Source organism: Gordionus sp. m RMFG-2023, chromosome 1 (assembly GCF_954871325.1).
Source record: "Gordionus sp. m RMFG-2023 chromosome 1, tfGorSpeb1-WG-v2, whole genome shotgun sequence".
NCBI classification, from domain to species: domain Eukaryota; kingdom Metazoa; phylum Nematomorpha; class Gordioida; order Chordodea; family Parachordodidae; genus Gordionus; species Gordionus sp. m RMFG-2023.
In genome coordinates, this window is record NC_088775.1 from 88,763,580 (window position 1) to 88,780,455 (window position 16,876).

At 28.0% G+C, this 16,876-nt stretch overlaps 2 protein-coding genes across 2 annotated transcripts; one reads left to right on the top strand and one right to left on the bottom strand.

The window, feature by feature from the left end:
* Positions 1-567: 567 nt before the first annotated feature.
* LOC135930899 (homeobox protein 4-like) lies at positions 568-1,773 on the bottom strand. The gene has a single exon (XM_065467698.1). It carries the CDS (start codon positions 1,771-1,773, stop codon positions 619-621), a length of 1,155 nt encoding a protein of 384 aa, XP_065323770.1. The 3' UTR covers positions 568-618.
* A 10,683-nt stretch (positions 1,774-12,456) lies between these two features.
* Positions 12,457-16,289, top strand: LOC135931471 (uncharacterized). Its single transcript, XM_065468602.1, has 2 exons — positions 12,457-15,087; positions 15,756-16,289. Exons 1-2 carry the CDS (start codon positions 12,620-12,622, stop codon positions 16,138-16,140), a joined length of 2,853 nt encoding a protein of 950 aa, XP_065324674.1. The 5' UTR covers positions 12,457-12,619; the 3' UTR covers positions 16,141-16,289.
* Positions 16,290-16,876: the final 587 nt, after the last annotated feature.

Consider the following 16,876-nt stretch of genomic DNA (forward strand, 5'->3'; position numbering starts at 1 on the left):
GGCCCGGACTGTGGTCCTCAAAAAAGAACGATTCGTCAATCAAATCGATCGTACCCGGTCTGAGACGTATAGAACCATGGCTTTTAAAGGATTTAATTTACCGATACAAATTACTATTATTTCGACACTTTATAACACAGTTACATTTACATATGTTTTTTGAAGCCAATTATAAAATTAATATACTATCATTTATCAATACTTTTATCTATCAATTACAATTTGTAATAAGAAACATAAAAATGATTGAAAAAAATTTTTTAAGAAAGATTTTTGTAAGATAAAAAATTAACCTTACAATATTTATCTAGGCCAAATACCAACTATATGGCGGGATGGTCAATAAATACTAAAATGGAATAAATCTAATCTCCATTTATTTTAAAAGTATTCATTTATAATATAACCAATAGGCGATTAGGTCTAATGTAACCTAAGAAAGGAACGTATAATTGGAAATTTGAATAATATATATACACAGTATCCTTTATTTATCATTTCTTTTTCAACATTTAAAAATTACATATTTTTAATTTTTTTAAAAAATTATCTATACATGGGTAGGGAAATAATAATAAAAAAAATTAGTCTATAATAAATTTAAAAAAACAGCTGTAATTATCTATCTCTCTGCCGTCTATTTTTGAACCAGTTGGACACCTGGGTCAAACTTAGACCAGTCCTTTGGGCTAATTTTCTTTTTTCTTCGGATGTTGGGTATCGATTTTTTTCGTAACAATTTTTTAGAACCCTCCTAGAGGTTTCCTTGAAGCAATAAATGGTCTCTTCCCCGTCCCATATAGTTTTTGGAAGGGGGTATTTTCGACGTATTCTATATTTATCCACGGCTCCTAGCGGTTTGAGTTTATTAGCTATAATAGTAGCCTTGTCACAATCGTCATCTGGTACGTGTGTCGTGGTTCCAACTAGATTGCACTTAGCATTTTGGACTTCGAGATAACGGCCTTTGTACCACAGACTCTGTAGTTCTAAGTGATGTTCTTTATCGAAGCTACGATTCTCGAGTAACTTAAAGAGGGCCTCGAATTTGTGTTTGTTCAATAAAAGGTTGGCAAAGCATTTAAGGAGTATTTGATTATCCCTATAACTCTGATTCTGAGGCACAATTTGGTTTAACATCTTTTCCGAGTCATCTTGGTTGAAAATGTTTGTGAGAAATTTTTCCAACATGTTGAACTTTTTTCTGGAATTCATGACTGATGCCAAACATTCGATTTGCGATGGATTGAAAAGTTTGGCATAGTGTATATTTTGGGTATTATACTCACCGGTATCATTATTTTTTGTAGTAACAACGTATTTATAATGACGAATGTCGAAATTTGTCTTGTCGAAACTGATTGTAGCGTTATTATCATTACTATGGTTTGCTACATCGCTCGAGCTATTCATATATTGATTATTTGATATTTGTTGGTATGGTTGGAATGATTGGTTTCGTAAAGTATTTTCGTAATTTGTTTGGACTCGATTATCGGTATTTAGATTTACTTGAGAACCCGAAGAACTCAACGACGTGTTTGGTGTAAAGGGATTATCAGTGTTAAGCCAACCTTCCGTATAAGCCATATATTCCCGAGATCTCCAAGAGTGGTCAAAATTTATCTGAGAATCTTGTAATACGTAAGCATCGGGATGAACATTTTGATAATTAGAAGTTGAGCCATTATCGTTCAGCGCTATTAAATCGTTTCCGTCATCTCCTAACGAACAGTTATAATGGCCCTGATATTTTTCGGCGAAAATCGTCATTTAAATTATAATTTACTTTCAAATTTAAAAAATAAAAATAATTGTATATAAAATATCTTTTCGATACTTTAAAAAAATTTTTTTTTTAAATTAACTAAATTAAATATTTTTATATATTTTTTTAAAAAAAATAAAAATGATTATCAGTTCTTATTAAAAATTTTTTTAACGATTTTTTTAATCTTAGATAAAAAAATTATTTGATTATATATATATATATAAATATATTATAAATTTTGTCGTTAAAGGGAGAATATCATTTTTCTTAGGTTGACGTCTATAAATTAAAAGTAATATTTATAATATTTAATTTTTTTTAAAAAATAAAATATATATAATATAAGATTTAAAAATGATAAATAAAAGGGGGAGACAGTGGAGACATAAAAAGTTTGCAAAAAAAAATATTAATAAAATGAATGAAAAGGCAAAAAAAAAAGGAATTCTTACATAACGTAACCATATTTTTTTTTTCCCCGCAATAATAAATATCGTATTAAATTTTTCTCAGAACTCTCCAATTTTATTTAATAAAATCAATCCTTTTTTTCTTTTTAAAAAATATTCTTTCTTCTCTTATACTTACATAATTTTAGTTTTTTTTTTACACATAATTATTATAATAATACTTTTTATCTTGATTTGTTTAATTTTAATTTTATATTGTCAAGTTATTCCTTTTCAATTGAAATCGCCATTATTAGCTATATAAATCAAAAAATAAATATAAAATATTTTTAAAAAAATATCCGGGCCGGGCCGAATATTTTTTTAATCAATTACCGGCCGTTCAAATGGTACCTCTGCAGGTCTCTGATATTTATATTAAAATATTCTTTTTTTTAAATTATATTATTTTTAATACAATAATTTTCAAATATAATATTTTTATTTTAAAAAAATTTATGATATTATTTGAAAAATAAAAATTAATTATACCATAAAAATTAAAAAAAAAATATTCTCAACTTATTAATAATTATTATATTTTCCTTCAAAAAGTGTATTAATTCTTTATAAGCGACCTATTTCAAAGATCCAAATTCGTTCCGAAATATTGTATCAGGAATAAGCTTGATCCGAGTTGAGATAAGATTTCGAATCCTTTGGATCCCGCTTAAACTATCAATCACACTTAGCGCAAATTAGTGGGAAAGAATAAGACTTCGCGGCGAATTCACGCTAACTGCGGAGTGCGAATTGGACCGAACCCGATCAAAAAGTTTGAATTTAAGGTTCGGTAGGTAGATCAGGTGGAAAACTCGTCTCTATTAAATTCTATTCTTAGATCATTTTTAAAAAAATTTTATTTGCAATGAGTTAAATGGGGAGAGTGGTGGGTTATTTTTTCTTTTAAAAATTAAAATGTTTCTTAAGCATCAGGTGTATGTATAATATTATTCAATTTAATAAAAAATTTTTAATAGCATAAACTCGAAAACATGGTATAATAAAAAATATAAAATAAGCATTTTATTTTGAAGTCAGGCTTTTATTAATATATATATTTTATTTTAATCCTTACCAAAAAAAAATAGGAGTTATATTACTATAATTGTTTAGTATACCAAATAGCCGGCCAAGAGACAATATTGACTTATATTAAAATCAATCGACACTGAGGTTTTATTTACACTGAGTATATACATATTACAATAATTATAATTTTTATAAGGTATTAAAAAGTTAAAAACGTAAAATAAATACAAGTAATATTTTATCATATCTGATTTAAACTAATTATCATTAAAAAATAAAATCATAATTCTCTTTTATATTTATATTTTTTTTAATATATGTTTATAGGGACTAGAAGTGAGGCGACAGGTATTAATTTTATTATTTATATATAAAAGTCAATTACACATTTATTTTTTTCCTTTCTTACTTTTCAAACAATAAGTTTTTATGGGTATAAAATAACTTATTATAATTTTATATATATATATTTTTTTTGAAAGATTAAATTTTTGCTTTAAAAAACTTTTAAAATTATTGAAAAAACTAAAATAAGGAATTGAAAATATGATTCCAAGAAAAGGAAATAAATCATCTTTAAAGATCTTAGAAGCTTGTGATAAGTCAAAAAAATTTTTTAGCCCTCTTGGATCTTGATTTCTGTTTTCAAGATAAGTCAGAATTTTTTTTAAAACAAATTGATTTCTTGACTAGTATATTTGCAAATTATCTTAAAAATGTATGCGAAAAGAATAAATATAGTTGTCAGGTCTCACATTTGAATATGAGTCTACTACAATTTTAAAAATTAGATTGGAAATACGACATTACTAAAACTTCCACAACTGCAGTTTTAAAAATTTCCATAAATCAACCACTAAATCTCCCATATTTATTCAAAAATAAATTTTTTAAATTATAAAATAAAATCTATAAAATAAAAAAAGTGTCTAATTTGCATTATTTCCCTCTTCGGTTTAACCAATAAGGAATGAATTACTTTTAAACCAGTAAGTTTGGTTTTATGATGTTTCAAAAAAATCAACCATGCAAAATAAAAAATAAAAATGGTTTTTAAATGGCACCATAGGTTGGTTCGGACTGAAGGCCCGCTAAGAAGAGTAACCGGCTCCAGCTTTTTGGAATTGTGCGGCCAAAAACTTATAAGCGAATCTATAATGCGCTTTCTTAATATATTTTTGGTAATTTTATTTTTTATAAGTTTAAAGATATATATATATATTTTATATAAAGTTAAATATCCTTTTCTTCTTTACTACAAATTACTATAAAAAAAAAATTTTTTTCCCACTCAATACCTTTGATTTATATATATAAAAAAAATACAATGTATAAAGGATGTTCTTCCGTTTAGAATTTAATAAATTATCCTGAAAAGAATGATATTGAACAGATTGAATTCGTTAGATGAAATTTGATGATATTAATTTTAAAAAAAATATTTTATTTTTAATTATCCGACTTATCCAAAGGTGTCGAATTTCCCTGAATCTGACAATATATACCTCTTCAATTATATATTTTTTTTAAAAAAGGTAATATTTTTTTATTTTAATTATAGTGTAAATTGTAAATTGGTAGATAAGAAATACGTAAATGAGTATAATATATTTTAAATTATTAGATCTAATCTTTAAAATAGGATAATAATTATCTTGAATTTTTTATTATACCTTTTGATTATTACTATTTATTTTTTTTCTTCTTCTAATTAGTTAGGTATATTTCAGATATAACTAAACTATCTTTACGAAATCTGTAAAATTATATATGTTTAAAAGAGATTTCAAATATTTTAAATGTTTTTTAAAGGTATAATATATATAGTAATAACATATATAATTAAACTATATATATTTTAAAAAGATCGTATCATATATAGGCGCGAAGATAGGGGACATTAAGCAAACCCCCCCCTCCCCCCTAACCCACATTTCCACATTATTATTTTATCAATTCACCTCCCCCCCCCTCTATAAGCAAGGCCTTAGAGCCTCGTAAATTCTCCAATTTTCGTTTATTAATCGAATTCATACATCAATGACCTGGGTTTTGCAAATTTTAAAATTTTTCCAAATTCATGGTTATAATATTTTGACTAAGCCCCGCCCAGGTCCGCAGTAAAAAACTTTTTTTTAGGTCCAGGACTAGTCTATATCTTATATTAAAAAAACATTCCTAAGCCCGGCCCAAGCCCATATCCAAAAATTTAATTTGATTGTATTTAATAAAAAATAAATATAAACTTATTTAAGTGTATTTAGGCAATCATTTTGTTTTACCTATAATTAAAATTTAATTATTATTAGAAGAAAAAATGTCAATATTTCTTTAAATGTGAGCAACTGTGTTTTAAATAAGCTAAGTTTAAATTTAGTAATTTTAGGGCCAAGCTAATTTCAAAAAAAATTTCAAAAAACCCAGGAAATGATATTAGGCTCAGGACAGGGCATGAGCCCGCGAAATTCTCTGATGCAGATAGAAGATACCTACCTTGTGAATTTCAGACATATTTATAATAATTTGTGGTACACCTCACTTAAAGCGATACATTACTCATTTCAATCATAATATATATCAAATCTCTGATATCCGTTACCAGTAACATATTTAAAATATCTTTTTCCCGCAATTAATGAGTTATGTTTATTTGTGAAATAATCAATATTAATCTATTATATTAAATATAATCATCTTTCTTATCGTTTTAGTTATATTTTTATGTTATTATCAGGGGTTTATGTACTTGATCTGTCAAATATGATTCGGTCAGCCGATATTTGATCTGTCAAATATAAACAAATACGGTCTAATAGGGGGGTAAAATTTAAATTGTTTTTTAAGATAATATTAACTTTATTATATATATATATATATGTTAGCGTGAATGGGTTTTTTTCCGGCAATGTGTTATGTTTTTTTCAACTTTTAATCAAAAATCAGATTTTAACCTGAAATATATTCTACATGTTTGGAATACCTATCATATGAATTGTACACAATTTTGCTGTTAATCTTTGAGTCATTAATAAATTTATATCAAAAAAAAAATATATGAAAAAAATTTAATATAAATTATATTAGAGTTCTTGGAAATATTATCTGAAATTCAGAGGATAGGTAACATGACGGCGTACGATTCTGGCAAAATCAGATTTTTGAATTTTTCTAAAAACGCGCTCAAATTTAAAGTTGAAATAATAGCACATTGCTGGAAAAAAAACACATTGACGTTAACATATATATAATAATAAAAATATGGAATATTTTTTTAAAATTCTGTAATTAATTTTTCGCTCTCCATGGTAGAATCTTGTTTCGATTTATATTCAATATTAACATTTATTAAAAATTATTCTTAAACAATCTGAGATTATGATATACTCTTATCAATTTTTCTGGTTGTCGAAATCTTTGATCGTTTTATTTTATTCGTATGAATTATTACCCCCAAACCGACCATTTTCTTTCTAAAAAGAAGTATAACTAGAAATTGTTGGTAAGATATTAAACACATGTTCAATGAGGGCAAACATTCCAACAACTTGAAGTCGAAATATGATTGTTTTTTTTGTATGAAATTCACTGCTTTCGACATATTTTAGTTATTAAATATCCTTCCGCCTTCCTAAAATTTATGATATCACTTAAAATATTTTGATTATCATCACCTAGTAAAATGTCTAATTTGTATATTATATCACAGGCTTAATCAAACCCACTACTACTTTTACCTTATTTTGAGGATCCAATAAATAATCAGCTGTGTGAGCACATGTATTTTGGATTGCTTTTTCCCAAATGTAACTTCAATTTTTTTTCTTCTTTAGGTAGAAAAATGATAAAAATAATGGCATGATTTATTTGTCTTCCAAATTAGGCATCTCGTTTTTTACGTGGTATAAACTATCTTTGCGCTTTTAAAACAGTAGGATTGGATGTTAAAGAATAGTTAAAAATGTTAAATTTTTAGTCGAAAATATTTCTGCATATATATTATTGATTCCTTTCGAATACAGCTGCTTGCAGAGCTTTCTTGTCTTGTTTGAATAATTGTACATAATAAATTAGCATAGATCTTAAAAACACAAATCTATATAGTTGATTTTAAGATAAATACGTTTGGTGTAAATATTACAAAAATCTGATATACGTAGAATCTGCGAATTCGCAAAAATTAATATGCGAATCGCGGTCAATTTACCAAAGTAGTCATTCTATAACGCTACACCGGCCTTCAGCCAGGTCCCGCTTATAAAGATTTATTATTATGTAACATATTGAATATTTTTTTTGATTATCTCCTTTAAACTTAAAGTTGGCTAAACTATTAGAAGCACTCATTCAAGGTGCTTATTTTAAATCAATAATTCGACTTAAATATATATTATTTTAATTAGTTTGGCGTTTGGTAGACAGCATGAAGTAAAAAGTTTATTAGCATTAAAATAAGAAAAATTATACAAAATTGGCATCATATTGGTAAAATAAGAAAAAAAATTTTTTAAAGTGACATCCCATTATGCTAAAAATAGGGAATATAGAAATATTTAGTTTGCATTAACATTTAATACTTTACTTATTAATTCTTCAATTAAATACGCCAACCATAAAAGAGTAACCGAATTATATGCCAAATAAAAACTATGAAATTATGCCTTCGCGTAAAGTTAGCGTAACTTCTAGCATTTTAGAGCTTCAATCCGTTTGGTAGATAGTTTAAAGAAAAAACTCATTAGTTATAAAAATAAGGAAAAATTGCCGAGCATCATGCCAGAACTAAAATCACATAAACACTGAAAATCTGGGTACGCCAATATCTAATGCCTAATTAATATTTACTAATTCATCAATCAGTTTTATTAATCAAAAAGGCCAATTTTAGGGAAACTAGATTTATAACCGCTGTAGAGAAGTCTTTTAAATTTTAAATTGCATTTCTAACATTATAAGGTTTTTCCCCCGATTCAAAACATTTTTGAATCTTATGATTATGATCTTTATAGACATTATTTGTTTTTTTCGTTTTATAATAGATATAAAAGAAAAATAGCTATAATCTTATTATATTTTGAATAGATTTATATTTTTCAATATTTTGATATGAATCTGTCTTTAATATTAAGACGCATCCTAGGCATGAAGATTTACAAAACTTTTGAAAGCCTCAGTTCTAAAGACAATATGTAATGCTTTACATGTATACATTTCTGGTTAATACTTTAATCCATTTTAATAGTATAAATAAAATGTTAATTAACAAAATACAAAAAAAAAATCTAAAATTGATTTCAAAGATGCAAGATTGAACAAGCGCTATAACAATTATAATATAATAAAAATTAAATAAACAAAATACACAAAAAATTTTTTTATATTATAACTGTTATCAAAAATCAACTTTTATCCTATAATAGACTTGCGGCATTTTCAGAGAAATGTTATATAACATAATAAGAAGTTAAGTAAAGCAATATACTCATTTTTTTACACTTATAAATAGAAAAGGTTTAGCATATCCCATATGAATTATAACAACTTTGGGAGGAGTCTTGTTTTTTTTTCGAAAATATTTTATAACAAATTATAATTATGCAAGAATTTGATTTTATTCGTAGTTTTTTTTAAGAAAAATTTGCCCGCACTATTTAATATCATAGAGGGATTCAGTCATACCCCCCCCCCCTCCCGTCCTCTGTCTACGGCATTGAATCCTTTGGTCTTATTTGTTGTCATACGCCTTAATAGTAAGGAAATTTACTACACATAAAAATAATAAGGTTCATTATTCTCATACAAAAGTAAAGCTAGGATAGGATTGAAGGAAACAGTGATGTGAGTTAGAAATGATTATATATCAAAGATTGGTGTTGTCGCATTTAAAAAAAATATTTCATTACTCTATAAAATATTACAAGACTTAAAATTTGAATTTTTAATACCTCTCACTCAAATACTATCAACAATATTATCATATTATTCAATCATGTTACATTACATAATTGATTCAATAAGGTAATGGCGTATAGCGTCGAATGTTATAGTGTTTCATTATGTTTTGTTAAAATATTATTTAACATTCAATGAAGTATTATATATATATATATATTATACTACTTGATTGGGGATTCATTAATTTGAAGTGTAAATACATCGGTGATAGCTGAATTGCCATTTTATGGTTTGCACGTAGATTAATTATCTTATTGATCATTATATTAATGTACATAAATATTTATAGCCTCAATGGCTCAGTTGCTTTGGTATTGATCCTGATTTTTAGGAGATTTTTAAACATCATTAAGATGTTAGCTAAAATAATATTATGTAGGCTGGAGATTTTTCTCATATATGTTGGACCTCTATTTTCCAAATCTCGAGGCTCACAGAATATTATTTTGGCTAGAGTCTTAATCGGGCAAATGTTTAAATTGAACCTAAATTGGGTTTTTAACAACACTATTTCTATTTTGAATGGATTGGTTTCTTTGGGGGTATGATATGTAGCAGCTGGGAAGCGATCGCAAGATTCCATTAATGGATATATACTTAAATAGGCAATAGTAACTTTAATAAAAGATGGCGATTGTTTAGCAAATTGCTAAATAATGACAGCAGTATATATCGACCTGATTGCATTTTAACAATTCCCCGTAGTTTACTTTGTATATATGTATGCACTTATTAACTATTTCATTAAATTTTTTCATAGTTATAATATATACAAATAAGATCTCAGTAAGATTCTGTTAAAGAATCCAAGGATTAATTTTTTTTAAGAAAGAAGCGATTTAAATGGCTGTGTATTATGGGGTATAATATTATAGTAAATCGGAAGCGATTACATGATTCTATATTAAAAATAGCTCTTACTGCATTTTAAGAATTGGTCGTTGTTTAGCAAATTATTATATATTTAACATTAACCAATGTTTTAAACATGCCCGATTTAATATATATATATATAATAATAATTTAATATATATAATATATAAACACCTGACAGGTAAATGTTTCACAGACCCATTTGAAATCTTCATATGAGATGGGGGGGAGGGGAGTTTAATTTGAAGCCAATGATTTTTTTAGCTTTTTTTTAATATAGTATAAATATATTTGGTCCAAGTTTGAGGCTGTAAATATATTTTGAGGGGAGAGGGGGAGGGTAACGTTTAATGAAGTCTCATAACTTCTAGCAATGGATGATAAATACTTTGGTATGAAAGGACTCCATAAGGTAATAATACCCATCTTTATTAACAAGCAGCAGTTTTCTTCGTGGGAGAAATTTAAAGCAGAGATTTACATTATTATCCCAAAATTATATTAAACTCCTAACTAGGTTTAAGGTCTTCATCTTTACCCAAAAAGAATATGGCGACGAATTGCTCCACAGATAAATCAAAAATTATTATTTTTTGGAGGGAAGGGGGGAGGGGGTGATACAATTTTAAAATTAGAATATTTAACTATTAGATGAAAATTATTTCTATTTTCTATGCAAACTAAAATAAATTGCATTCGTTTAATATCAGTCTATTAAAAATGAATAATATATTTTAAATGTATTATTAAGGTGATATTTTATGAGATTTTTTTTAAGGCTTTCACGATTACTCCAAAATCTTATAATCATAAACCAAGTTGAATAAATTTACCTTTTTAACTTAAATCAAAATCTGTTTATCATTCCATGGTAATTAATATTTTTTTAATATAACTATTCAAAATCAAACAATATATAATTCGTTTAACGATCAGGTTTCACGTTTATTTAATTATTAAAATTGAAATTATATAATAAAATACGATTTTAAAATCAAATGTGTATATTTTTAATTTTATCATTATTTTAAAATAATAAAAACTTATATTATGATCCAAATCGCAGAATTTATAATATCTTGTTCTTATTAAGTGTTATGTTTGGCTATATCTTGTTATTCATTCACAATGTATATATCATAATTTTTATTTAGTTATATTTATTCTAGCTAATATGATCTATACTATTTCATAATATAGCATTCAATCACCCCAGAAATATTTAAAGCTTTTACTAAAATTAGTAATTATAAAGCCTCTAATTATCTTGAAATAGGAAGCAGTATATTCTTCATCATGTTTAATGATTATTTATAACATAACTTTATTTAATGTATTTATTGAAAAATACACCATTTAAGTTTAGCTTTTATTTGTTTTAACTTTATATTGAGAATGATAAGAATTGACAAGATTTCTATTATATATGATAAATATAATATTCAATTTAAACATTATACTGAGATATTTCTATCTTATTAAGAATTTAGAGGATTTGAATAATTTAAATGTTATATTGTAATTTAATATTGATGAGGATATCTTATAATATTTTGATATAAATAACTAACATAAATTTTAACTTTATATGACTTATTAAGTTTTCATAAGATTTCTACAATATAAATTGAAAGTCCATTTTAATTTATATTACTTATTAGTAGAATTCATAAGATAATATAAATTCATTTTAACTTTATGTATTTAATTACTATTAAGCTAAAAAAAGTATTTTACATAAAATTGTAAAATGCATCTTAATTTTTATTAAATTTATGTAAGAATTTTTATCTTTTTTTTCCCCCTTTCTAACAGCTTTATAAAAATAATTTATGTCATTTAATTATTAAATATAAACATAATATTTAATGAAATTTATTCTAGACAGTCAGGCATCAAATTTACAGATTAGAAATTCAATTTTTATTCCAAATTTGATGTTTAAAAATCAATGTTTCAATGAAAAATCTATCCGTGCAAATAAAATGTAGCACTGAGAATACCTATTTTAAACTGGCCAATGAATTCCAATATAGATGAATTGTTGGCAGCTTATGATCTCGCAAATTTTAGGGATACCCTTGTAAACGAATTTGATGAAATGACAAATATACTGCAATATATGCCAAATTTGACTGGGGTGAATACTTCATTAAATAACCCCCCATTAAATATCATTCTCGATCAGCCCAATTCGAAGCATCAACATGCCAATATATTTGAACATTTTGAAAATATTAATTCTAACATAAGTCCCTCACAATTTATAAACAAAATTCATTATCCCCCAATTATACCTATATCAAATAAGCCTCCTCAAATTGCAAACTCGTTATCTTTATCCAATTATAAACGATATATATATAAGGACAACAACATTTTCCCAATTAACCAGTCTTCGACATATGTCACAAATAATAATATTTTTTCTTTTTTTACGGCTAATTCACCAATCAAAAATTCAAATATTGCATTAAATGGAAACCTCATTTGTACCTCCATCCCATCTACCCCGTTACCTAGTATTATTTCATTGTCCAGCATGGTTCAATTATCCCCGATCTTATCTATAACTAATCTGGCTAATGAATACAAAAATACCGCGTCCAATATCATCAACGATACCACTACGCTCAATATGAATTCATCACAAACTTCCAAAGCAATTGATTCGGGAAATTCATGTAATATTCCTAAAAGTAGCAACGTTCTGGTATCATTGATTAATCACAAAAATCCCAAGATAAAAATACTCAACGATGTTCCGATAACTACAAATAATCATGAATTCTTGATATTAGACGCCCCCTCCTACGCTTTATACCATCGTAAGTTAGTTTTAGCCTTGGTCCATAATGATAGTTCGGTCAAGATCAATACAAGTTTCGCTGCCAATAAATGCCCTTCTTGTGGGATAAATTTTTCATTTCCGGAAAATCTCGCCAATCATTTGCAAGCCAAAACGGATTGCATATATCTCACCTTGAAGAGTGATAAGACTCCCATTAAAAATACCAACAAAGCTACTGAATTTATGTTCGAAAATCACTGTAGTCTTATTCTCTTTCTAAAGAGTCATTGTTGTATCGAAAAAGGAGAGATTTGGTTTACTTTGATTAACCATGTTCGCATTCGCAAATCCAATCATTGGCGAAATTGGGATACTGTCGGATACAATACGGATTCTACAAAGGAGCAAACTTGGGATTCACTCTGGCAAAGTAGTAAAGAGCATACTGAATCGATGATTAAAAACAACGAAATGCGGTCGGATTTATTCAAGCTTAGCCCGCATACCTTCAGTATTCTAAAAGACTTTTTAGTTGAAGAAGACACATGCGTTAATACTGGAGAAAATCTTAATGAAGAATCTGATATTTCTGATCTTAGTAATCTCAAACTTTCAGCCATATTGCCGCACGAAATCACTGTTAGTGACATTTCTATCAGTCTCAATTCTTCAGCCATATTGCCGTCAATTACTGTCAAAGATATCTCTAGTAATCTCAACCCTTCATTCATATCGCCTCATAAAATCATTACGAATGACACCTCTAGTAATCTCATCCTTTCATCTAATCTGTCGCGTAAAATCAATACAATTGATATCTCTAACAGTCTCAATCCCTCCGCCATATCACCACATAACATTAATACCAATGACATCTCTAGCAATATCGGCTCTTCCATCTTATTACCACATAAAATAGTTACGATTGATACCCCTAGCAGTCTTAACCCTATATCTATATCACCTCTTAAAATCGTTACAGATATAGAACCTGATTCGTCATCAACAGCTTCTATATCACCTATCATAAGCCCGCCTTTGTCGGAAGTCGATAAACATCCGTTTTTATGTATATACTGCACGGCCCCTTTCAAGAGCGCTTCTTCTCTTGATTCGCATTCTCGTTTGCATTATTACAAATCTCCTATAAGCTGCCCCGAATGTAGTACAGGTTTTACCAAACTTCAGGATTTGCACGACCATTTGATCGCCAGTCTAAAAGATGGTAAGGTTTCACGATCGTCTGGCACTATTGTATGTTGGGTCGGGTTTTGCAGGCGTCTACACTATTCATGCCCATTTTGTCAGGGGGATAATAATGACTTATTAGATGAAGATTCTTCCAGAGGCCACATCAAATCCCTTCATGAGCACTTGGTCAAATTTCACGGGTTTTTATCGGGCCGAGCGAAAGGCAAGAAAAAATCGAAGGAGTCATCTTGTTGGTATTGTCATCATACCGTTTCGATATCATCCAACGATTTTTGGTTGTACCATACACTTAACGAATGCGAGGCTTCTAGGCCTTTCAAACGAATCGTGTATCGGTGCCCTTTCTGTACCAAAGCCAATCGCCGTTTTACCTCTGAAAAAATGTCCCAACTATCACGGAATCTATCCAAAAAAGAACTCATACAAAATATAGCTGTCCTGGGACGCTCAACCCTATTCAAATCGCCTTTTGAATTAGCTCTCCATGCCAAACTGATGCATGGACTATACTTTGAAGAGAAGGGCGTAGTCAATTCTAAACCTCACCCTTTAAAGAGCTTCCCAATTTTGGGGTTAGAATGTAAATCCTGCCGGGCCCGCTTTGACGATATAGGCTTGTTGGATTGCCACATATTCGCAGGTCGATGCCACGATAATAATAAGAATAATGATGTGCTCAATGTTATAAATAATACTGACGTTTTTAATAGGCAAATTTCTCACAATTTCGATCTCAAAACCCTAAGCCTCTCCGATATTCGCGTAGTTCTTAAAGCTTTACCGATTCCTGAAACACCCTGTTCTCAATCACCTTTAGATAGCTTAGAAACAACTTACGATTGCGATATCTGTGGAAATCGCGCGGTTACAAAACTAGAATCAGTGCTCCACGCACTAAAACATGTCGATATAATGCCACATTTTTGTCCGGTTTGCCCTAACACACGCATGGGCTCCCAAAAAGATTTCGACGAGCACTTAATTAAATCGCATCAAGGACGAATCGAGTAATATTAGCTGCGGCCTTTTTCAGGCAACATTTTTTCAAAGCGTTTTCCTAGGCATGTTTACAGCAAATTTTTTTAATCTCCAGGCAGGATAATGATTTAACTAGTTATTTTTTTTAAAAAAATGATGGTTCCGTAATCTCCGACACCATTTAAGAAAAAAAAACTTGCCTCGGAAACTGCTTTGAAAAAAAGGTTTTGACTGAAAGTCGCCTAATAACGAAATCATGAACTTTTATTGAAAATCTATATGAATATTTTATTTTATACCTTTTAACTTATATATTTTTTGAAAATTGTAACATTTTTCCAAAAATATAACATTATATTTTCGTGACATTCATAACTGAAGGCTTATTTTTAAATCTATATTCCTAAAGACATGTCAATTAGGTTAATGAAAGACAATCTTTAAAGCCGTAGCTTAGCTGTTATTTTAAACCTAAATAGTTTTTAATAACATCCTCTTCATGGTAAAATGGTTAGGGACACTTTTTTGATGCACGCTATCGAATATCCCTATTTTTTTTATTCTGAACAAGAAAATGCTATTTTTAACAGCTGGCCACTCCTAAAACATAGAATTTGGCCACTAATTTTTTTTTAATAGTTAAACAAGTTATATCAATTCACGATATTAATTATGTAATGTCAATAAAAAATAATAGCTGCTGCCATTGTTCCGTTCATTTTAACTCCCTACTACCTTACATCGTTCACCTGCAAAGCATAAACGCCGAAAAAATTGAGGCAGTTGCGGGACCCGAAAGCGAGGATTTCGTCGAGGAAGTTGGTTGGACCTGCGAAATTTGTCCCAACGTAGGGTTTACATCTTTAAGTTCTCTTAGAACTCATTTACTCGTGGCTCACAAAATCACGCATTACCCAAAATCGGAATCTGGCGCCAGCAATTTAGACACCCTCTATTATTCCAACGACGATTCTAACATTTGCGCTATTTGTAGTCAAAGTTTTTCCGATACGATTACGTTACTTAAACACGGACGAATACATGGGATGGCATTTATAAAATCCAGAACAATCATGTCTTGAGATTTAATTAATTATGTAATTATGATAAGTAATGTCTATTTTCCTAATTATTGGCAATAAGCCGAATGTAATATATAAATAATCGTGTAATTTTTTTACAATCAAATTGTGATATTATATATACATTTTTTTAAAAAAATATTTTTCAATCGATGTAAATTATATTAAGGAAATAAAACTATATTAGATTCATTTTTTTTTGGCTCATATTTTATAGTTTGAACGTGACAAACATCCGATTTCTTAAAATTTATTGATTGGTATTTTTAACAAAAAAAAATAGTGGGTAATAGCTTAATGTCGGTTAATTTGGCTCAACCTACAGGCGCGTGTCGGATAAAATCCGCTAACATTAAGGCGTTTTAATTCATATTAGTTTCTTTCAAATTTGAGCTGCTATAGTTTTAAGGAAAACCCCGAGGTCAAAGTGATTATTTTCGGCTAAAAACTTTGTTTAATCGTGTTTTTTTTAGCTGGCTAATAATTGACTTAAAGAGCTAAAAAAAATCTAATTACCCAACAATTGTGAAAAGAAACAGACAATAAGAGGTGAATTTAATAACAATAATATTTAAATACCATATTGCTCAAAAATGTATCAAGCCACTGACCATGCTCATTATTAAAATTCGGATTTTATGACCGCATTAACTATTTTGTATCATTCAAATTTAAAATATGCTGAAATTAGAAATTACTTATAGAAAATCCTATTTTATTGAACAATAAAGTTCAT